Source organism: Mycteria americana, chromosome 4 (genome assembly GCF_035582795.1).
Source record: "Mycteria americana isolate JAX WOST 10 ecotype Jacksonville Zoo and Gardens chromosome 4, USCA_MyAme_1.0, whole genome shotgun sequence".
Taxonomy (NCBI): Eukaryota; Metazoa; Chordata; class Aves; order Ciconiiformes; family Ciconiidae; genus Mycteria; species Mycteria americana.
The window spans coordinates 52,700,860-52,725,686 of record NC_134368.1 but is presented as its reverse complement, the minus strand read 5'-3'; the positions used below and the strand labels follow the sequence as shown (position 1 = coordinate 52,725,686).

The following is a 24,827-nucleotide window of genomic DNA, read 5'->3' as shown; positions in this document are numbered from 1 at the left end:
TTGTCAAGTCACATATACTCTTTTTCATTCATAAACCTTGAGCAAGTACCAAAGCATCTATTACCACATACATAGAATTAAGGACACACTTAAAAAGCTTCTAACAGAGACAACCTTAAGTTAGGTTTGAACAAAATGTGCCCTATCTCTGAAAGTATTTGGGTTTTTTAAAGAGTTGAACAATATTTAGATGGATGATAAAGTACCCTTTCATATTTCCACTTTTAATTCATTTTTTCCAGCAAATAAGACAAATAATTTCATTTCTGAAATACGCTGCTATGCTTTATATATGCTTTAAATAACTATGCTTTATATGTTTGTTGGATCACTCCTTTACAGATGAGGCTGAGGCCTTAAATCCAAAATGGCTAAAGCTCCAGCCGAAGACAAATCTCTTCTAAAAATTATAGCGAGCTACATTATTCAAAACTATTCAGCAAGCATTCAAGCAACAACATGATGGATGCAGCAGGCCACTCTGAGTACACAGCTAATCAATATCGCACTCATGAATAGTCACTGCATAGTGTGGAGCCTGATGTGGAGATGACACATGCATGTGCTTAATATTCGGTACCACGAGCAGTCCCCCCCGACTTCAGCCAGACCACTTGCTACAAATCCCAGCTACACACATACGTCTTTGTAGAAAGATGCAGGGGCACTGGTTTTATGACACCTATGGCAAATACTTAAGAAATTACAAGAGACCTTGGATAGCTATGCCTTTGTGAACTTTTAGAAAAGGCTACTATTTACTACAGTCGTGATTTAATGACAACACTAACCATACAAAGCCAAGTATTTGGTTTTTCAATAGGCTATGGCACAACAAAAGCACACAACTCACCCACATTAATGTGCGTTACTTGAATAAATTCCCCACTGCTCGTATCACTGAATATAAAGGTCTTCCTTATACATTTAAGTAATCAATACTTGGAATCAAATAAGTCATGTTTCACCAGGGAAAAGGAAAATGAATGAGGTTAAATTAATGCCGTCACTTTCTATAAACTGGCAATGGTTTCCCGCTACAGAAACGACTAACTTCATTATTTTACAACAGGAAATCAACACTGTAGCATATTTTAAAAGTCTAATTTACTTAGAGTAATAAAAAGGCACCCTCAAGGCTCATCATGTATGTCATATTATGCTTAGTTTTAAACATTCCAGCTTAAGAACAGTATGCAAAAATCTCAGCGAATCAAGTTGATTAATATTTTGCATTTGTATGCAGTAGTGCTCTCCACTCACCAAGTACTATATAAATATTATTTTATTAAATTTCAAAGCAATTGTCTTACGTGGAATAATAAAATGTCTCTGTCTTACATTCTTTATCTCAGCAATACAGCCTTTAAAACAGAAGCAAAAGTAGTAAATTAATGCAGTAAACTCACTTACGGAGAGAAGGTCAGAAATGAGGGAAATCCAGACTTCTAAAACCGTGCTAAGACTAGCAGGGCACAGAAATCTACATTCAAAGTAGAAGCATCTACATGAGGTATGCAAGTATCTCTTTATCTTCAATTGTAAGGTCAGAGAAAAAGTTAGGGATATTTTTTAATTTTCTAGTACTCATAAGGGTTCATAGTGCCTTTTTGCAGGAACCCCATTTCATGAGGATGCTGCTGGAGGGCAACCGGCTCATTAGGGAAAAGCTGAGAGGACAGAACAAGAACACAAGTAAAAAATTAGTTGGAGTAATAAATAACAATAAAAAATTCCACAAACAATGAAAGAGGTAACAGATCTTTGTCTCTTTCTCCTTTCTAGCTCTGTATTTTAATTAATACAGCGTTCCACTTTCTGGAACAATGTCTCCTTGCCTGCCAGTTGGCTCCTAGATCCTCTTTTAAAACTCACTCCTTAATACCCATTTCTCCCAGAAATCCTTCCAATAGTATCTTATTTTCTATTCATAAACGGTCACTAAAATTATGGTAGATCAATATAATACAATTATTTTGTTAAATTATTATTATTATATTGTCACCTTCAGTAGAAAGTCAAAAAGACATCCTCACCCTAGCAAATACTATTCTTTTCAACTACAGCAGCTAAAAGCAGAAGCTATTGTAAATCAGGCCTTAACTAACAAGAGTCTCTAAAAATCTAGAGCTCCTAATGGCAGTTAAGAGACTTTCTCAATTCACCATTAACCAACCCATCAACTGTATTTATTAACTGTGGCACTACACTTCAGAATTGCCATGTTTCAATGATACAGCTTGCTGCATACAGCGTCCTGACCAAGGAATAGTTTGTGATATTCAAGTCAAAGATGTGATGTTAGCCCTCGTATTCGTGTAATTTGTCATTTTAGAGATTTTCATAGGCTCTTGAAGAACAGGAACTTGCCTGATTCACTAGTTATCCCTCCGTAACAACCAAAGAAAGAACTGAATTATTTTCCAATTACACCTCTTCATATTTCAATGTATTTGTTAAAATACTGAACGGAGCTTCTCTTGGAACATTTCTGCCTATAGTAATTCCCCACAGAATTCCTTATAAAGAGCCAAAGTGGGGCACAAGTGAATTGTAATATGGCTCTAGGACTGATGGCCGTAACCAAATAAATGCTGTAATCAGCACCAGTATGTTGAACATCAACAGGATTTTTATTGTGACTACAAATAGTCACAGTGGTGTTGATAACTTTGACTTCCAGAAGAGAATAATTTTAAGGTTTCCATGCAAAAAGCAGCATTTTGTGTCATATTTTTATACTCATAAACACCTTCGTTTTGGTAACAGATCTAGAAGCACATGCATTAACTCCCAGTTGACTTCAGTACAATCCACGTGTGAATGTCAGATATATAGATCCCTTTCAAGTATTACAGAAACATAAGGAACTTGTTAGGAATGTAAACAAATATTGCTACAAAACTGCTTAAATATGTAAAGCTGACATAACAGAGGGCTGAATCCTATATATGATGGACAGCATGTACCAACAGGGAAGAGGAGATTGACAAATCCGTACATCTGGGATTGTCTTGAATGATTTTTGGTGAAGCAAGCCATAGGTAAACTATCAAGCCCATTGTCTTAAAAGAAGCCTTTACAAAGAATCTAACAAACCAGCTACTAGCAAATACTATGGAAAATCATCTACTCTCATTTTCAGGCTGGTCACATACTGAAAGAACTAAATAGCCCCTTGGTTTTATTCAAATTCAATTAGAGTAACAAATTCTACCATAACAGTACTGGCTCATCCTCAGTGTGTAATCTGTTATCTTCTTGTTTATGAAGGGGGCAAGATTAAAGATCTTTTAAAAAACTTATATTGCTTCCCAATTATCTGCAATAGCTTATACGTGCATGCCCAGAAATATGATCACTTCCAATCTGATAAGTTTACAAAAAAGTTTAAAGCTCTGCATTAAACTAGTTGTACACCTTGAATGGGATCACTTGATCACTTCTGTATTCTGGTGCTTATAAAAACAATTGCATCAATAATATTTAATAATGTATTTTAATTGAAGTAGTTTAGAAGAATTTTATTTGGGTATGAATGGAGAGGCCTATTGGAGAAAACAAACAAGCCCAAAAGTGAAAACAGAGAATGGATTGATTTGGAATTACTACCAAGAATTTTGGTTGAAAAGTCTTGAAGCCTGGAACTGGGCCACAGTTTAATATAGCAATCAGAAAAGCAATTTGCCATAAATGTTTAGATGTCAGTATCTAGGGTTTTATGTACTTCAGTGGTATGTAAATGCTAAAGGACTCTGAAAATCAAGCCTCTCATGTCAATATCTTAACATGAAATAAGACGACGACTTACAAACAACCACATCTAACCTTTTTGTGCCAGATCCTAACTCGGTATAAAGACATCAGCTTTATTTGGTGAAATTGTCAACTTATACTGTGGCACTATCCTTCCAACTCTTTCTTCCAGCTGAATGACTCAAAAACAACAGTGAGAACCATGCAAATCCTAATTTTTTTGCAGCTAGACCTACCACCAAACAAATAAATCAGAAAGCAAATATTAATAAGATAAACACCTCTGTGTTTAAAGACGATGTGTATACTGCAACGTGTGTCTCTACATTACTGCTCAGAATAGAAATGGTCACCATTCTCCAAAGGGAAATGTAGATCTTTCTGTTTTAAAAGCATCTCATTTGCTCCGGATAATGAGCCAAGAGTAGAAAGATTATGTGTCATATCACATCTCCATCTTAATTACTTTTCTATCAAGTATAATGTCATTTAGGCATTATGATCTTAGCTGTTCCAGAAGCTGCTACAAATCTTTATAATAATATACTGGACATAACTTTTCCATCACTGTTAATTCAGTGCTTTATAAATATAAAAAAAAGGAGGAAAACATCGGTGAGGCCAAGTGCAACATGTTAAGAGAAGTTTATTTATGGAAAATGGTTCTGCCAGTTAATTTGTTTCCAACAGGTCCTGGGAATGAACAAGTCTAAACACTATGATTTCTTATAAAATATAATGTTTGTTTTTGAAGCTTTTTGACCCACATTTCTTAACCCATGAGTTGCCTTTCTGTAACCAGTTAATAGCATTATTCAGTACTGGTTAGAAAGGGCCTTTTCTGTGCAGTTAATTTTTTGCATCCTAGCTCCTAATTTAGGAAACTATGATCATGCACATATTGCTGCTACAACCCTCCATACTCTCTGGCTACTTTGCCTTCTACCAAATAAAACGGAACAGATGTTTTATCCTATACGTAGATACACAAAGAGGTTTAAAAAGCACAATACAATGGTTAAATAGAATTATCATAAAGATAATACAGATATATTCACAGAATTATCATACACAGAACATTTGAACCAGGAGGCCTAATTCAAGCAGTTTATCTGTAACCATTGCTAAATTTGCATCAAAGGAGGGACCAGAACCGAAGATGGCGCACACCGGCAGGCACATGTCTAATAAACCCCACTTCCACACAAGTCTACATGAATGTGCACTATAGGTACCTACATGGGTGGATGAAGGAAGAGCAGCCAGAAAACAGCAAGTAAAAGAGAGGGTGAGAATTACTCCTACTTAAAAGCATGTCACTGCCATAACAGAGTATCACAACAGAGTGCAAACTCAGAGCTCTATCTGTGATCAAGTACAAATCTCATGCACATTTTAAGTCTCTCCGAACCCTGTGGAGTTAGCAGGACTTTTCCTGTCATGGACTAGGCCCTACACTGTCCCCCATCACAGCCAAAGGAAATGCAGTATACCCCACTGCAGGTGCCACGACTTACCAAGACCTTGCATAATCCTCTTATAAAATTGTTCTGAACACACCGCGAGTTGACTTTGGTTATTGCTATTAATCAAGGCAGTGCAACAGCACCTTAACCAACCATGAGAGAAAGGATCAAGTTCCACTCATGTCTCAAGTCAAACCTTCTTTATTTAAAGCATATTATTCTGGCACACACAAAATGGGATCACAATTATATCAGCAGTGGTCTTTTTGGTAACTGCCTGGGGTAGGCAGCAGTCATTTTAAGTATCTAGAAAACCAGATGGGTCTGCCCTTGGTGCTGGAATTCTTCTGTAGCTGTAAAAATCACTTCCATTTCATAACTGACCTTATGAAGTCCAAATGCAGTGTAAAGAGTATATTTCTGCTAAATGGCAAACGCATTTAGAAATAACACTACAAAATGCGTACTGCTCTTCCCCTTCAAGAAAATGACTTTTTTATTTCCAAGTAATTGTACTGAATACATTTAGTTCATATTTCTAGAATAACAATACCTCGCTGAAGATATTCAGTATTTATCTGACTTACCAGAATGATGGTGATGTTGTTCTTCTAGGAACTCCAAGTCAAGCATTAGGTCATCTTCATCCAACTCACAGGAACCCAAGTTATTCAAAACATCCTAATACATATTAAAAAAAAAAAAAAAAAGGGCATTTAGACAAATGTGTTAACCAAACCGTTCTGCACAAAATAATGAGCAATCAGATCTGGAAAATACGTTTAAGCAGGAGCTACAGAAAGTTTTTCTACTAACATTGGACCAGTGAGAAATTGTATGAAACAACTGTCCAAGTAGAAATGTATTTGTCACCATTCTCTGTTTTTCCAGGATCTCAAATATTTAACAAAAAACCCAGAAGTACAAGTAATACCACCTATGTAACTGGGTTTTTTGTACTGTTCAATGATGGTTTTGTGTCTTTCCAAGTTTAATCATAACTTTTTATGAAGCACAAAAATGTTATTTTTAGCACAACATAAAAGTATCAGTACTTGTTTTTCATTAAATTTTGGAATTCTAAGCACTGCCTGCCCTTACCAATATACTCTGAGGAGAGATTTACTGTTCTATTTATCCAAGGGATAAAAAGACACAAATTTAGGATAAACAGGAAATTCAGGCATGAATGATCAACTCATGAATTTTTAAGTATTAAGGTGGGTGGTAAAGGCTTACACAGACAGAGAAGAAAGCCTGACTGTGAAGCGTAGTTGCTTAGGTCCCCATTCCCTTTTTGTGATTCATTTTGTTTGCCAAGTTTTAACCACAGACAGATAAGGCAGGTTTATACAATGCAACGTCTGGAAAGTCGGGGGGCGGTGGGCAGAGCTACAGTCAAAAGAGAGCAAAAGAGTAGCTTTTTGTACTATCTTTTTCCCTACAGGATCAGCTTCTCGGAGGATAAAATGACTAGTTATGTCTCAGGTAGACATCTTCACTCTGTAAACTCTGAGTACAGCAACATCACTATTTAGGCTTCATTTGGAGTCATGAAATGGCATTCAGTTCAGGCTTTGCACAGCTCTGCCTGGACAACCAGTGCCTGCGGCCAGACACAGGAACGACAATCAGTTTCAGAAGAGACACACTGCTGGGGGCCAGAGCCGCACGCAGCGAGCCATGGCTGAAGAAAACCTCTCTTCTCTGCCATCCAGGGAGAAACAGCAGCAGGGAGAAGGAAAGCCACACCAGGACAGTCCACTGCTTTCTTGTTCCCCATTCCTACACTCAACTTTGGCAAATGAGGCAAACTTTACCTCATTTTCCATGGGTAACTTTGGAAAATGAGGTGACAAGGCAACTGTTTTCTCTAGCCCCTACCAACCTAAAGTTGCTATACTCAATGTATTAAAGGAGATATTCATTCTCCGTTTTTTTCCCATGTATTTTATTCTATGGTCATTTCTTTTGACCTGATAATATCATTATTTTCTCCACAGTCACCAACCTCTAATAAAAGATAATTCATGCATTCTCCAGCTGGCATTTTGTTTGCAAATGTACAAGTGATATTGCAACAAGCTTAATTCTTCACTCCATTCACAGGCAAAAAAAGTCAGTAGATCCTGCATGAGATGCTGGCACCCCATACATCTCACATGCTCCCAACACAAATGTAACCCAGAGAACATGGGAATCCAGTGAGAAAGAGGCCAGGTGATCATCCCAAAGTATCAAGCTGTCTGCGAGATCTCTGTATAGCAATCCGCTGTACAGAAAGCAGAGAAATATAACAGTACTATACATTAAACTAGCAAAAGCCCTCCCTGACTTCAGTTCCAACCATATTTTTTTATGTTCCTTCGAATTCTTTGAAGTATTTTCCCCCATAATAGATGCCACTATTCACACTCAACTTACACTTATTCAACCCTTTTGAGCAATTAGTTCTTCAAATTCTGTTTTCTACTCTTTCACAAACACCACGCAAGCAACACAAGGACTTTTTCTTGCATTCTTTCCCTGACTTGCCATCAGCACAAGAAAACCTCTTCTGAGATACAGAACCCACTGCTAATGCTGTTCCTATATTTACAGATGCCAAGCACAGAAACTGGCAATTGTCAAGTGCAGAGACCTTTTTATTAATGTAAGAAAAGCATTTTGGTGACAAAGTCCAGAAGAACAATCCCTGCAATTTTTAAGCAACAGCTAAAAGTTTTTCATGCCAGCAGAGGCAAAAAGGAAAAAGGTTGAAGTACACAGGTTTGTTCTTTACCTTAAAATTATCATCTATATTACAGCTGACCAACTGAACCCATATTGATATTAATGCTAAGCATCCTTTGACGAGCCATACCAGTAGTAACAAGCATGATTTCACGCTAATTGAGCATCTCCTACATCTTGTGCAGTAACTTATGTAACTTACAGTAACTTACTGTCTGAAATCTTGGGAGACTGCCTGTGAAAATGTAGTGATTCACAGCCTTCGTCAAAAAACAAATTCTATTTGATTTGGAAAAAACACACACACAAACGGAACTACAGTTTTCTAAACTGAAGAAACTCCACCAAGTAAGATGGACCAAAAGGAAGAAGTTTGTATACAACTCTCCCCCTGCATAATATTGCCTTTTAGGAAGGTCTTTGCTTCCAATAACCTTCAGAGTGCAGGCAAACCATGCTCCATCTATCCTCTCTGTCCTGCGAGGCTGATGTGCACCCTGCTCCTCACAGCAACATCTCTGCTTGTCCACCTGAGCCGAGTGCTCCCAGCTGCCTTCTGAACGCACCTGCAACCCCCTTGCCTTCCCTTTCCTACAGCGTCTTTGACTGCACCAACAACAGTAGACAAGCTAAAGTGTCACAGAAAAGCTCCCCCATGTTTAATCTTCCCTCCTCCAGGGAAATAGTCTCCCTCTTTCCCCAGGAGTTCACTTGTTCTTAATAAAGGGACAAATCACAGAACTGGGAATAAACAAATTAAAGCAGCTACTGTCCATCACGGCAAGGATGAGGGCTTGGTAGAGCGTGCTGCTCTACCTGCCAGGGGTGTCAATTACAGCAGTCCACCTGCTTCCCTCCTCTCATCACCCACCTCTGCAGGTGGAGTCCTTCCACAGATACAAAACAGAAACAGACTCATGAATGCATAAAAGCACACCCAAGCAGAAAGCATTAGTTAGGTTCCCAGGGCTGTCCTAACTGAGTAATGTTTTCTGAAAACATATAATTAGAAAAATATAGTAAGAGAAAAGTGTTCCTAGAATGACCTGCCTAATGCTGCAGAACGGCTCAGCAGTACCACTGCGAGTGCACACCAACGTCCTCCACCCCTGTGACTCCTTGCCAGGATCCATTACTTCTTTGTTGCTATGACAATTAGTAACAATTCTAATTTCTTTTTAGGTTTAATATCTCTTGACCCTTTCCCTGTTCCCCCCCTCACCACTGCTGCTGCATTCTTTGAAGAACACCACAATTAAATTTAAAAAAAATAAAAGAGAGAGAGATCAAGCCCTAAAGTGCATTCAAAGTGAATAGTTTCAAGGCTTTGCTACATAAAGAAAAAGAAATGAATGCTTCCATCAAGGTCCCAAGGAAACATTTGTGGTCTATTTACGGTGACATACCTTTTATTTATTCCAGGAGGCAAACCATTTAGTTAAGGCAGAAGCTCTGCAGCAAAAGCCTCTTTATTGACTCTGTAATAGCCCCTTAGAAGCCTTAAGACATATTTCCTACTTCTGGCGTCTGCTTGACTTCTACCACCATTTTGCCTTTATAACGGACCCGAAATTAACAAAATGGTGCTTTTTTCTTCCAATTGATCTAGAAGTTGATCATAATCTGCAAGAAGAACATGCGAACAGACTTATCTAGTCAATCATTTGCCCACGTCTCTCAGGTTCTCCTGGTCAAGCCAGGCTGCAGCCCCAGTTTACCTACCACTCTTTCCACCTTTGACTTGGTGAACTACCACCGTCATTTAAACAAGTTTCTATTTAAACAAGCGTTTAACAGTGATATTTTAAATGTTACTAATTCAGAATAAAAAGCAGTAACTTGTACAACAGTTCAGGCTGCTTTTGATAACTGATAATGGCTGTAGCAGAACAGGATGCTAATCCAAGAATATTTCATGGCATCACTAACTTTTCAGTAACAATTTTCATATTTAAAATCCTTTCAGCAACAAGAAGTATAAACTGCTGGTTTTCATCCAACAGCTAGGTATCTTACACAAAGCTCATTGAACTCAATGGTACTCAATTTAGTTGTGACTGGGCCCAGATATTCTTAATGTTCTTAAGAAATATGACCTAAGAATCATTTTATTATCGAAAGATATGCAGTGATTTGCATGGATATAGTTCAGAAACATTACAGGGATAGAGACAATAGACATACAGTTCCTCTCAGCCAGACAGCGTGCATCTGGATAGTAAGTTTTCTCAGGGTTGCTGAAGGGGCCTTCCTTCCTACCTTAGTTCCCTCTCTACCTCCATCTTTCTCTCTTCCCAGCTTCCCTTCTTATAATCACTGAAAAGAAATCTAATGCATAATACATGAATTTTCAGTCCTTATCCAGAATAGTCAAGTATTTCATTATTTTTAGACCTGTTCCAGCTCAGAGTCTACAACACTTCAAATGAGTTTGAAAGCTGGAATAAATAAAAACAGCTTTAGTAGTATATACATATAAAGTGCCCAACATAACAGGTCTCAAATCTACTATTAGGCTAAATCAAACAACAAAAAGCAAATAACATTTCTTTATGAAGCCCCCTTTACTATGCAGGGGTTTTTTAATTATTACTCCAAATAACCAATTTACACATATAAATACCTAGTGAAATTACTGCTTATGGAATTATATTATACTCCTCTAAAAATTGACTACTCTGGTATTCAAATATGACAATAAAACATACATATGAATATAAAAATACACTAAAGCATATTATTTTGTTACGCAATGCAATTCAATTCCAAAATGGACCTAGCAAAAATCATATCAATTGCACAATATATATAAACAAGGCAGGGTAAATCCATGCAGAACAGAATATTTACAACTAATATGCAAAACCAAGATTAATAATTGGGTTTAGGTGACAAATCTGCCCATTTGAACAGCCAGCAATCAATGGCAACAATCAAAAGATTCATTTCTTGATGTTTTCACACATTTTCATTCTAGACTTCTTGCTCCCATACTATTGAAATAATAAAGTAGCAGCAAGGTCCTAAAGGCAGCAGACCCAGGTTCTCTGTCGTTACCAGCATCTTTGGAGAGTTGTAAACATTATTTTGTAATTTTATTCTAATTAACATGCAGGGTCCCTAGTCAATATGATGTTCAATGGCTTCTGTTTCTTTTTCATTTTCTATGTTGGTATCTTGAGGGAGATTCGGCCCTGACAAATTTTGTTTTTCCAAGCAAGGGGATGCAGATTCTTTTTCTGACCAGTGCTTTTGTGTATCCACACACAGGTTGTCACTGGGGGCTGGCATTTTCCAGTGTTTTTCAGGATTCTTTTACACAGGTGACTGAGATTTCCATTTCATTACAGTATAGTGATACTGCAACAGAATCTTGACTATTGCTTGGAGATTGTTCAAGACCATTGAGAACCTGAGGTCCAGTAAGCAACTTAATGAAGCTACAAGACTGAAGCACTGACATGTTTGCGATTACTCAGTTCATAAACATTTGTCAGGTACATGTATGGCTGAAGATAGTATTCACAGAAGTCACTGAAAGTTAACTCAGGTTATACGTACACTGATATAACTTTATGATCATGAACCTGAACATATCGACTACATTTTAATCTTTAATGTATCTTTTGATCAAGCTTTGCACCTGTGCTCAGCAAACACACTATTTTTCCTGGAAAGCGTTTTGTCACTGCACTTCCCCTAGTGCATACCTATGCAAAATACTCGCCGCTACCAGAATTCAAACCAAGCAGACGAGCTTTGGTCACAGGCATCCCTCTTTGAAACGCCGTTCTTCATCATTAGCTACGTTGTATACAGATGCATTTCTCCTCAAGAATCTGTAATCCCACTTCACTGCCACTTTAGACTACATCAGGAAAGCCCTAAAATCCAGAGGAATCATTTTTTGAAGCTTTTTTCCCTTGACATAATAGCCCGGATCTCATTTGCATAAGTGATTATGTGGGGATCATTGGATTTTCAAAGATATTTTTAGAACTACAAGAACAAAATTTTAAAAACTCACTTTTCAAAAAAAATGCTTTGGGTTCTGTTTTGTTTTCCTTTCTCCCCATATGGGCCTCTACACATCTTTCTGATCATCCTCCTCTGGGTTATTGTTCTTAACTGTTTTCTGAATATAGATCTTCATATCGTATTGGGGTTGTTTTTCAAAACATTAGGATTTAGTGTTCATGCCTCCCCATTGAAATGATGCACTAAATGTGGTTTCTAAAAATCCTCTCAGAGAAAAACAGCTATGTTAGTATTTAATTATGTTAGTATTTAATATTATAGATTCCTTTTTTTCTTCACTGTAGGAATTTATGTGGGGTGCTATTTGAGATCAATGCTTTTGCGGGAGCATGTAGAAAACACACTCTAGGGAGAATAATTTGATTCTTTTGTAAAGACATATGTATGACAATTCACCTGTATCTACTCAGGGTCACCGCATATCTGATGCTGGAAAAGATCAGAATTAAATACTTACTTCAAGTTTGAAATGATTTCTAGGGATTGCCAAAAGATAGTACTTCATCAAAATTGTATTCAGCAAAGAAACATGGCATACAATCAGCATAAGAATGAAAACTGACATATACTCAAGGAAAAAGAAAGACCTTGAGCTATTTAAAGTAATGTTAACTCCTAGAACCGTACCTGAATAATTCATGGACATAATGAAGTATTTCCCCTTCTGCACTCTCCCACACACTTCAAAGGGAAAATGAAAGGACACAAAACCCAGCAAACAGAAAAACCTTTAAAAACACAGAATCCCTGCCAACAGCCTAAAAATCTCTGTATCAAATGTAAAGCTTATGGATGCCTTTCACATACCAAGAGCAGCTTACAAGTGTTCTTTTTTCCTGAATAGCACCACCCAAAAAGCATGTTATTCCCTACTCAAATAAACTAGAGACTTTAGAAAGGAAAAAATACATCTTGTAACATTTGGTAAGAACATTTTTCTGTAGCTAAAGTGTGGAAATCCATTTATATTATAAATTAACGTGCCCTTAAGACCCAAAGACAGAAAATTATCAGTGGAGGGAACTGTCTAACTATAGAGCTCAGATCCATCATACTATTCTTCAAAATATTTTTGCACACATGCTTTTGGCTGTGTAAGAGAAGCGCAGTATTTTCAATCCTATTCTTGTTTCTACCCTTTCGATTCTCTCTGTGCATTAAATCAATGTCTGCAACGATGCTCCTTTTGCCTGAGTGATTATAACTAATGGACTCGCCTAACAGGTCTCAGTTTGCACACCCACACAGGGTTCATTCTGCCACAATATGGTCAGCTTGCTGAAGCCAAAAGTGTAATACAATGCAAAGCCCAAGCACCGCTGGCAGCAGGAACAGGAGCTGACCGTGCTCCTGTCCGGCCACAATGTTAGTCAGGATCAGATGACAGGGAGAAGTGGCACCTACTGTCAGAAGTGCACAGGCAAAGGCATTCGAGCAAATAACACGTCAATGTACAGCACCAATGTTCACTCCCCCCTTGTTAATCAGCTCTCCTGTCATTAGGACAGCACTGTCGTGGTTTAACCCCAGCCGGCAACTAAGCACCCTATAACCTGGCCCAAAGGGATGAGGGGTGGAGATTGTAATGGATATACCTTTAAATTGTTGTAACCCATGATTTGAGTTGCATGTTATAGGAATTACTATAGCTGGAACCACCTGAACCAATGGAGGACAAGCCTTACAAGAAGCAGTGCAAGTGCAGCAGTGACCCAAACCGAGCTGGCTCTGGTGCCCAATAACCACGCAACATAGCACCTCTCCTGTCCTGAGTGACCACCATAACAGATGGAGCCCAAAGTCATGGACTAAATGAACTCAGTGGACATTTTGTGGACATTTATGGACATTTTACACACATTTCACAGGGGTGGTCCATAGACTAAGGGAATGGTATCTGTGTATTATATCAAAGGATGGGAAGGGTGGTGGTGGATAATGAGAATGTATTGGATGGTGTGAGACCTGAGCATGATGTAAATGGTATAGAATAAGGGGTGGAGAATGTGCTGGGTTTGGCTGGGATAGGGTTAATTGTCTTCATAGTAGCTAGTATGGGGCTATGTTTTGCATTTGTGCTGTAAACAGTGTTGATAATATAGAAGTGTTTTAGTTGTTGCTCAGTAGTGCCTTTACTGAATCAAGGACTTTTCATCTTCCCATGCTCTGCCAGGTGCACAAGAAGTTGGGAGGGGACACGGCTGGGACAGCTGACCCTAACTCACCAAAGGGATATCCCATACCATATGACATTATGCTCAGCATATAGAGCTGGGGGAAGAAGGAGGACTGGGGGGACGTTCGGAGCAATGGCATCTGTCTTCCCGAGTAACCGTTACGCGTGATGGAGGCCTGCTTTCCTGGAGATGGCTGAACACCTGCCTGCCCATGGGAAGGAGTGAATGAATTCCTTGTTTTGCTTTGCTTGCATGCGCAGCTTTTGCTTTACCTATTAAACTGTCTTTATCTCAACCCACGAGTGTTCTCACTTTTACTCTTCCGATTCTCTCCGCCATCCCACTGCGGGGGAGAGTGAGCGAGTGGCTGTGTGGGGCTTAGTTGCCAGCTGGGGTTAAACCACGACACATGCATAGGGATCATATGGTAGGGTACTTTGACACCCAGTGGTCCACTAGCCCACCTCCCACTGCAAACGTACAAGGGCTTATCTTCCTACATAGCAGCTGTAGATGCTGCCAGCTGGTCTTGGATACCTTTGTTGCTGTTGGGTCATCGGAATGCTACAGCACTGGTGAGAATAACATGCAGCTGAAAGCCATGAGTTGGTGACCCTACTGTAGCACTGATGGGTGCCTCTAAGAGCGCACCCATGAATGCCAATGGATTCACCTTTGCAGGTATAACCAAAGACGCACTTACTATTTGCTTTGAGTTCACACATTTGCTCACTAATGTGTGAACTCAAAGATACACACATTAAAATGGAGGGGCAATAGCCAGTGTATGTATGTTTTGTAACACAGCAATGCCACTAATAGCATAACTGGTAACAACATAAATGTATTTTATAACCCTGCTAAGCACATGCAACATGCAATATAACATGCAACTCCAAAGACTCAAACAGAGAATGGTGGCACACTTGCACAAATGATGTACAGGAAAACATGCGAGCAAAAAAACATGGCAAGATGACAACAAAGGAGGTATAACAGGCAGGAAAGGTGTGTGATGGAACCAGAACTAGTCCTGGTCCCAAAAATAAGGTGACCTATGGGAGACACAGACAAGGTCTCCTCCCTTTCCTTTTGGGGAGGAGGCTGAGAAGCACAAAACCACCAAGGATGAGCAAAGATAGGGGAAGGAAGCAGCAGGTGTTGGCTCCAGTTTCCAACACCTGAGAGCACAGGAGTGTGGCCCCCACAGCCTCAGTGAGGGCAACAGTAAGGACCACCACCATCACCAGTACCTGCACCCCAGTGAAACTGGCCTCATTTGTCAGTCTCCTAAACAGCCCCATCGCAGCCATCTTAATTCCTACACTTACATACATGTACATGTATGTGAACACACCCACTTGTAACATGCAGGCCAGCTGCACAGACAAATAGCTCTTAGAGAGCTGGGAGGCAACTGGTGCCCTCAGCATTTAAAATTTAGCGTACTTTATAAAAAAAATTATTAAAGTGTTCTAATAAATCCAGGTTCAAGTCAACCCTAGATAACGATCAGCTCTTGACAAAGCTGATAAAGACAGCAATCACCTAACCTTGAATTACCTAGCTATAGAATATCAAAGTAAAAGCCACATTTAGAATGTGCACAAGCTTACGCGCACCAGAAAGCTTGAGATCTGAGTCTGTGAATAAAATGAAAATCAGTATCATTTCAGCCAGACAGGCACTTTGCTGACTGCCACTCTTTCAAACAATTCTAGAGCGCTCAGATTCACTTTGGCTGTAAACAGAATCAAGACAACTGGATTTTCTGTGTTCAAAAAGAAGAAGGTGTATACATTTTTCATACATCAATCTATAATTTCATTAACAGAATCCTAGAAAAAAAAATTCTTCCATTAAGAAAGTGTGAAAATACAGTCAAAGAAATGCAATAAAGCTTACAATGACCAAATAAAGCCTCCTTTAATAGATTTTTTTTTTTTTCTTCTCTTCACTTATACATGCATATGCTTTCCTCCCAGCAGAGGGATACATCTGCAACACATAATTTGCTTTGTGGATTAGTGAATGTTTTTACAGCTTTTGTAATAGGCAAAGCGCTATGCAAGCATTCTAGTGCAGTCATTATCATCATATAGCTTTGGGAAAGTTTTCTACATCTCGTGTGCCAGATTTTTCTGCCAAACACAGAAAAAGCTCCTTGCGTATCTCTATCTTGCACTTATATAGGATATAATTTAGAACATTCTGTGAAGCTTATTTGTATATACCTTAGAGATGCAAGTACAACAGGTTATTCAACACATGGATTGGTCAGGTAAATTTTTCCAAACACAGTCAAACTAAACACATAACTTATGGCTAAACTATTTGGCAATTGAGACTTTGGCAACTAGAAGCTTCTGGCTGTGTCCTGACAGCACCCAAGTCAATGCTTCAGCCAACATTTAAAGGGTCAAAAATTGTTTTATGACACCTAATCAATCTTCAATTTCATTTTTGCCTTTTCTTGGCCAGTAGTACACAGAGAGGGGAAAAAAAAAAAAAAAAAAAAGGATAAAACCATACAGCTAGTGAGGACCTGGCTGCCAAAAAGAGAAACATTTAAATTCAGGGGATACAGAAGGGAGAACCTTAGCACTTCTAATCTTGATAAACCACCACCACTCCTAAGGGGCAAACCATGGCAACCTCTTTAAAGAATATTATTCTTCTGACAAACCACATGAGAACAATTCTCCTTCTGCCACCATCCAGCACCAGCCACATTCATCTGGCAGAGACAGTTGAATTCAAGACCCATTTCCCCAAACAGGACTAACATTGTTTAGCATGTGTTGTCAGTATTTCTGAAAAGCAATGCAGGAAAAGGTACATGTATGATACCGAGCTCAAGAACAAGATTGATTCTTCTTGCAAATAACCTCTCCCCAAAACGTCACAGTTCTAGTTGATCATCTATACTGTTGCAGTCAGCACTTCTGGATGCCAAATGAAGATAATCTATTTTATGGCTTGAGCATTATTTTATTTCTAAAAAAAGACTAAGAATTTGCTACATATGAAAAACTCAAAACTCTCCTAGACATATGATTAAATAAATAAAATCTTTTTGTCTAGTAACAGGAAAATTTAATACTTTTTCCCTCCCAATATTATTATAAGCCAATTCAAGGCTGAACCTTCTGTTTCTAATTCTAATTTGTAGCCTGTAATATTGGTGATAAATCACTAAAAAGTGAGCCCTGTAAATGAAACCACAAGTGAGCCTTTACTATAGCATTGTTAATGCAATATCATAATAGATATGCTATTGCTAATATTATTTGAATTCTTTCTGTTTCCATGGTAACTTTGGTCTACGGCTGCTCTGGTAAACAGGGTTTTAAATCATTCTTTGAGAAAGGCTTCTGCTCAAATGTCATTTTTCCACTAGTGCATACTTTTCCTCACTTTCTTTGGTTTTTTTTTTTGGTTTTTTTTTTGTTTTTTTTTTTTGTTTTGAAGAAAAACTGTAATGGTAATTACTGGTCCAGAAGACAGATTTTTTTTGTTATTGCAGTTGAATAGGCAGTGAATTGGGAACTTAAGGAAGCAAGGCAACCTGTAACAAGCTTTGACTAACATCAGCAGTACAAAATACAATATTCCATCCTGGAGAGGTAGCTAAATCTCAGAGACTGAGAAACAACCACCCCTTGCTGGAACTTCTGTAATGCATACATTTTACAGGCTTTGTTACTTCTCCTCTGTACTTTCCAAACTCTTCGATGCTTAAAATTACTCTCTCTTTCAGTATCCATACGTGCATTTTCTTCTAAGAAACATTTAGCTCCCTAGACATCAGAACAGAAGAACAGCATGAATACCTATGGAACAGTGTCCAATTCTTTCCCATGACTTACACAGGTGCTTAAACTGAACAGAAAGATTCAGTTTGCCAGGCATGCCCAGCTTAAGAAGAGAACAGTATACATGTAGCAGAGGTCACCTGGCCTTTATGTCCGAATTCAGAGACGACCAAACCTGTACATTCAGCTGCAAGTCACTTTGCCAACCACAACTGGGGATAACCAACAGAATCTGGTTGTGTGACAGCATTTGCCTCAAAAAAAAAAAAAAAAAAAACCTGTCGATGAAGTCAGTACCCTCTTAAGGGGACGATCTCCTTGTAGGAGCAAAGTGGAAATACCTGAGAACACAACACCCTTGGAGAGGTATAACACTCCTCGAACTAAGGTCAGGGCAGATATTTAGGCTAGTCCTTCAGCTTTTGGGTACCTCTGCCTGTTCAGCCTACCCCAACAACAGCACTAGTTTTATTACTGCTTCAGAGCCCAAAGAAGCAGCTAAAGATGATTCCCTTTGTAAGGCAATGAACTCACAGTTCATTCTCAGTATAACGTAGCCCTTAGTAATGTTAATTGCATCACAAACTGTTACTTGCTGGCAGGACATCCAATCTTTTGGTAATTTCAGTCAATATAGCTGTTTACAAATCAGACTAATGTCAGGTTTATCAGATCAGGAAAATGTAATTGCTGATGCATTCTAACCAGTGAAAGCTCAAATAATAATGTTACCTATAACATATATTATATATACATACATACGGAGCCCAAATAATGTTATACATGTATTGTAGTGATTGTATCAGTGTCTGGTTCTCCAAAAGAAAACAGTATTCTAAAAAGCTATGTACTGGATTTGCCACAAAGCGAAGCATGAAACCTGTTCTTCACTCTGCTTATGGGTCTTTTTCCCATAATTCTGTTTCTATTTATTTCTGTTCACTGTGTAGCTTTGCAGTTTAAATGGCATCTGCAGTATTTCTTTGACATTCCCATTCTTCCTATAAATTTAACAGAAATAATGTGCATATAATAAAGAATAGCAAAGCAATAGCATATTTTTTGTTTAAAAGGACAACGAATGAAAATGTGCACTCACTTAATCAGCAATTTACTTGTTAAACACTCTCTGGTTTGCCATTAAATATCATACATCCAGTTCATCCTGAGCACATGACAAGTCTGCTATTTGAACAAGCAGGGATGGGCAGCTTATTACACTGACAAGTTAGACATCAGACCTAAGACAGTCAGGAAAGACTTAGCTCTGCTAGAAAGTACTCCAAAGACCTTTTTCACTAATCAACATTTATGCATCTTCAGTGTAGAGAGCAACTGAAACTCTTTGAGGTCATGGTGACACTGTCAGAAACTTTCCCAAATCCTTACCAAAAAAGACTGTCATTATAATGATTTTCACTTGCCATTAATTCCCAGCTGCCTAATTTAGTACGGTAGAAAGCAGTCCCCCCAGCACTAATTAGAATAAATTTTTAATTTAGTAGTCTAATGCGCTCCAGTTTTGGGTATTTTTTCCTTTCAGCAAATCAATGCTCTCATTATTTGTAACGGCTAGGTGCTTAGGGCATACTCTTAAGAGGCCTAAAATAAGGTAGCCTCTTGGTCAAAAGTCTAGGTTTAAAAAGAATCAGCAATACATACATCTCAGGGCAGGTTTCTTTTGTACAGTTATGATTTTCTTTCAGGAAGAGGTAAAACATAGTCTTCTGTTCTGTTTTGAATAGGATAGCAGCATTTATAGGTTCAGTTAACAAAATATTGCTGTTTCCTTCCCAGTCTAAACACGTAACACCACAAAAATCCAGACTTGCTCAGTGCTAAGGATAGGTTTTTATCCCATAGTATGAATAAACTAGATCCTCATGGACTAAGCTTCAGTAGGGCCATCACAATAAACTAACCTGGAGAATACTTATCACAAAACGTTATTCAGCATAACACATAAACTTAATACTCAAATTTATGCTAAGAACTTCTTGGACTGTTAAATGAGACCAGTCCTCAATGTCTTTGTAGTCAGGACCTTACAGAATAAACTGAAGTAATACACAGTAAATATTTACTGTCTTAGCCATGGCAGATTGCCATTATTTTCAAGGGTTTACTAGAGTGAGGAAGCACTTCTACTACACTTGTGAGTATAGTACTTTCTATAGTACTTGTACTATACCAACATTAGTGATGCTAAAACTACTTGATTTTCTCTTGTTGCCGTGATTTTCACCCAGATTCAAACTTCACTTCAGTCAACAGGTTCTAATAACACTTTCTATAAGGAGTAGCAGACATCTTCACACATCCAGAATAGACTGACATGTTCTTTCTTGGTCAATATTCCTATTTTAAGATGCCTTTCTGCATGTAAGCACCTTCTATAGCTGCTGTTGCTTTTAGGGTAAAATAAGAGGAAAGAGGTTTTAGAAATACACAGTAGAACCTACGTAAAGATTAGATACTATTGGATGTGCTGAGCAAAAGAAATCTGATCAAACACCAATGCCCATACCTTCTACTGCCTTGATTCTGTATGTATAGACTGGATTAAGCCAAAAAATAGTTTTGGCTTTCCTTCTATTTATTAGAGTCACAAAGCAAGTGTAGTCATTATGATAAAGCCAGCACATGTAAATGCTGTTCTGGTGTTCAGTACTATGCAGTACTACTATTCTACAGTGGAAGCGCACATGTAACTTTTACAAATGACAACTTATTAGCCTACTTTCCTAAAGAATAAGGTTGATGTCATCCTATTGTCTAAGCACAGACTTTTTTTGTTCTTTTCCCAGGAAGTTTTAAACCTCTTTACCAACATTAACTGAACTGGACAGAAAAGCGGTAGTCTTAAAGGCAAAATGCACAAACTAAGCAACAGCAGATATTTAGATGGAAGAGTAAGATTCAAGCACTGTATCTGTTATGAGCAGAAGTGCTGTACAAACACCTTACAACGGTAGGTATGGAATACCCTTTTTGCCTCGACTGCAGCAAGTTTCAGCTGAATCCTACATCTTTCTGTGATACTGACATTGATCCATCTGTCCCAAAACATAAATCCCCTTGCAAGTCAGGTTTCCCTAGTTCCAGTGCTCATAAAACTCATTTGCTTGCTACACAATCAAATTCTGTGATTACTTTCCATATACTAATTAATACAGACCAACTCAACATCCTATTGCTTTTAGGAGAGAAATCAGAGACAGGTGAAATTCTTGCACAGAGCAAGATGGCTGCACAGCTGGGAGCAGAACACAGCGCCTTTCCTTTCTGGTCCTCCCTTATTCAGCCATACCAGGCAATTGCTTAATTCTATTGTATTGTAATTTGAGCAAACATTCACCCAGTGGAACTGACTAAAACAAGAAAAAGACAGAGAGAGATGGAACTCTTAATTTGTCAGAGGTTCTTAAACAGGTTTGTCTGTGCTGCCATACCAGCCACTAAACCCCTGTATCCATCCTTACAGCTCCTGAAACAATGAGCATGTACCAGCATAATCATAGGTAGCCTGCTGTTACTAACAGAAGGGAGAGGTTTTTCTTCTTTAAATCTGTATTCACTTCAGACAGGTGAGAATCCTAAGCTGTCAGAGAACTATATACAAATTATTGTAGCCAGAGATTTACTGAGTTAAAGGTTAGGTGTAAATGCTATGGTTGTATTATTTATAAATGTGTGATAATTGAAACTGACTGAGGAACAGACATGTTCCTTCAATACAAACACATACAAATACATACACAGCACACCATCTCATCTGCTTCAGCAGCACCTGTCACCACAAACACACAGTTTCAGGATCTTCCCCTCCCTGCTCTGACTCACCATTGAAGAAAGTCCATTTAAAGACCAATGACCTAATTTATTACCTAATAAAAGGTGTAAGGCACAGTCCTAATTGAGAGATGACCAGTTAGTTATGACCTGAACCTTCTAAAACAGCTGTGCCACATAGATACAACAGCCCTGTGGCCCAGCTGGCAGAGATTTAGGAGTGCAAGAGGCAGACATTTGAAAGTACTGGGCCAGAACATTAAAAAAAAAACAAACTCAAAAAACCAAACCATACCTGCTTACAGCTATAAGCACCATGAACTAATTTCAGTTTTCATCTGTTCTTTCAGGAGTTGAGAAAGGAAACAAAAATTAAAACTCTTCATTTTCATTCTACTGGTAGCTACCTGGGCAGCACTTCATCACGGGTGCAATGAGCTCACACTGCTCTCAGCTCCAGTCCTCCACTTTAGCCCCAAGGCAAGTGCCCTTTTACACTCCAAATAATTTGACAGTTTGTACGTCCTTCTTCAAGATGAAGACTCAGACTATCCACAGAAGTATGAGCTGCAAAGATGTAATGGGTTTGTTGTTTTCCTTTCCCTCAGGATACACAAGAGGCTAGCACTGCAAAATTCGACAATACAGTATATCAATGAAAGTTTTGCATTCTGATCCCTGGGGAAAAGTCCAGTCTAATCTATGAGAATGTAAACATCAAGTGGTAAAAAAAAAAATATTTGTGTGCAAAAATGCACGTCACACAGTGTTCTTTGGGTACCACCCAAGAACAGAGCAGTAACTGTTCATCTATAAGATTTTCCATGCACTATCTACAAAAGTAAAATATGACACTGAAGATTCATGTGTCATTTATCAAATATAAAGCAGAGAAAAGCTACCAATACACATGTATTTGCTATGTATAAAATAGGTCTCCAAAATTATCTATTCTTATTATTTTATAAGGTTACATTAATAGACCCATGGTTTGTGGGCCAGAAAAACCCAGGATTCAGACTTATACCTTTGAATATTTCCCAGTGGAAGATATGCTTGCATTGAGGAAAGTAGCATCCTTCATACGCTCCACTTACTGCATGGGTCCAAGGAAAAGTAGATTTCATGCCTTTTGGAAAAAAAGCGGGTGATAATCTGCTTTTACTCAATGACACTCTGCTTTAAAAAAGGCATTTGCAGGGGAATTGGAGCCAGTATATGATTTGCTTTGTTACATAGCTTGCAAAAGCCTTCTGACTTACTATAACTAATATTAAACTTGTATCTTTATCTTGTTTGGATATGAAACAAGAGAAAACTTGACACCTGATTGTATATTACTTTAATTTTTTGAGTCTGATGAAGCTATAAACTAGGAGGACTCAAGCATTACACCTGAAAGGCAGCATAACCTAAAGGAACATCAGTCAACTGAGAAACTGTGAGCTTTGATACACTTTCTGCACTTTCTGCTTCATTACATTAGGTAAACTCTTCAACCTGAAGGTACCGTCTCCACTCCCACTCCGTGTCTGTCTAGCTTATTGAAATAGTAAGTCTCAGAACAAATGACTCTGTAAGTCATTTTTTCCACTCACATTCAGCAGGAGATTCAGCAGGGACAGCTGAGGAGATCACCAACCCCATCCCTCTGTTCCATCCCTTCTCTACTTTATTGCAACCTCATGAGGACACGTGGAACAAGTTCAGTGCTGAAATTCCACAAGTTACCACTAGAAGTGTCAAAATAAATTTCTTTAGGGTAACTTATCTTAACAGTCTGCGATGTAAACTTTTGTGACCCAGGAGCAGTCACACATCATATTCTGCTTTCCCAGCCAGAAAAGGAGCCAGGTGGAAAATGGAGAGCTGTAACTGCCTCAGCCATAATAGCTTCTTTCACTTGCAGCATCCTATGCCTTTGCAGAATGCTAAGTGTGTCTTTTGATCAATGTCTTCATCCCAGTGTTCATATACAAAAAAACCAGAAATAATGACAATTTGATGCAATATTAAACAAAGAACATTCAAAAAAATCTTTACTTTTTTTTTGCATGGTGTCATATCGCATGAAATTTAGCTCTTTCATTTCTGTACAATGTCTGCGTGCTATTAAATAATTCTTTTCTGAAATGTCTTGAGACAATTTATAGTAAAAAGGAAACCAAGCCTAACCTCTGTTATGCAGCAATACAGTAGGATTTTATTTTCCCTTCCATATAGTACTTGCATCGCTACCGAGCAACAGCTTTGAACAAGTGGATACTCTAACTCCACTATTCAAAAAACTGCAAATTTCTTTTCCAGCCTCTTGCTGCTTACAGAGGCAGAGTGAAAGTGTGCTGAGCCAGCCTGCCCATGGCAGCACTCAAAGCATTTCTCCGCGTCGCAAGGAGAACTGCTTAGTGTACCAGTTGCCCAGTGCCTTTAGGCATCTCTTCCTCATAAGCCACACCACACAACTCTGAAGTTGAAGCTTGGCACCTGACCGTGCAGAGCTTCAACGTAAGGATTTGACTTGCCATGGGAATTTATCTATCCGGCTTCTTTACTGCTGAGCAATCTCGGATACTTCCAATCCCACAGACGACACCCTGCCAATTTCATAGCATAACAGGGTTACTGCGCCCTAGCTATGACAATGCTGTCATCAGAAATAAAAGCTCAAAGAGGCTTCCTTGTCACAGGCCTCACCTGCTGAGAAACCAGCGCACTTCGCTTGCTTTTCTCCCCATGCCTCAACACGTTTTTCTACGTTGTAGAGTGGCATGCTTCTCCTAAATGCTCCCAAAATAGTATCACACCATTATTTGTATCAAATAAGGAAAACATAATTTATGTTTTAATCAAAAGGCTTCACTATCATACTACACAAGAAATCGAGCAGCCTTCTATTCCGAAGCACAGGCACATTTTACATCAGCCTTGATCATTGCAAAGAAGCCTACTGCCACCGAGTGGCTAAGAGAAAAAATAAATTTCATGATGAAATGCACTGAGTCTGGAAAGCCTGTAGATCCTAATTTTTATGTATTTCCCAAAAGAATGAC

The 24,827-nt window shown here is 38.5% G+C and overlaps 1 protein-coding gene across 2 annotated transcripts in view; it reads right to left on the bottom strand.

Moving 5' to 3' along the window:
• Window positions 1–24,827, bottom strand: part of CCSER1 (coiled-coil serine rich protein 1) — a 731,922-nt gene that overhangs the window by 585,786 nt on the left and 121,309 nt on the right. For both annotated transcript variants that reach the window (XM_075500578.1, XM_075500579.1), the window contains exon 4: window positions 5,810–5,903. In XM_075500578.1, coding sequence (XP_075356693.1) covers window positions 5,810–5,903 — 94 coding nt within the window. The remainder of the gene's footprint in view (window positions 1–5,809; window positions 5,904–24,827) is intronic.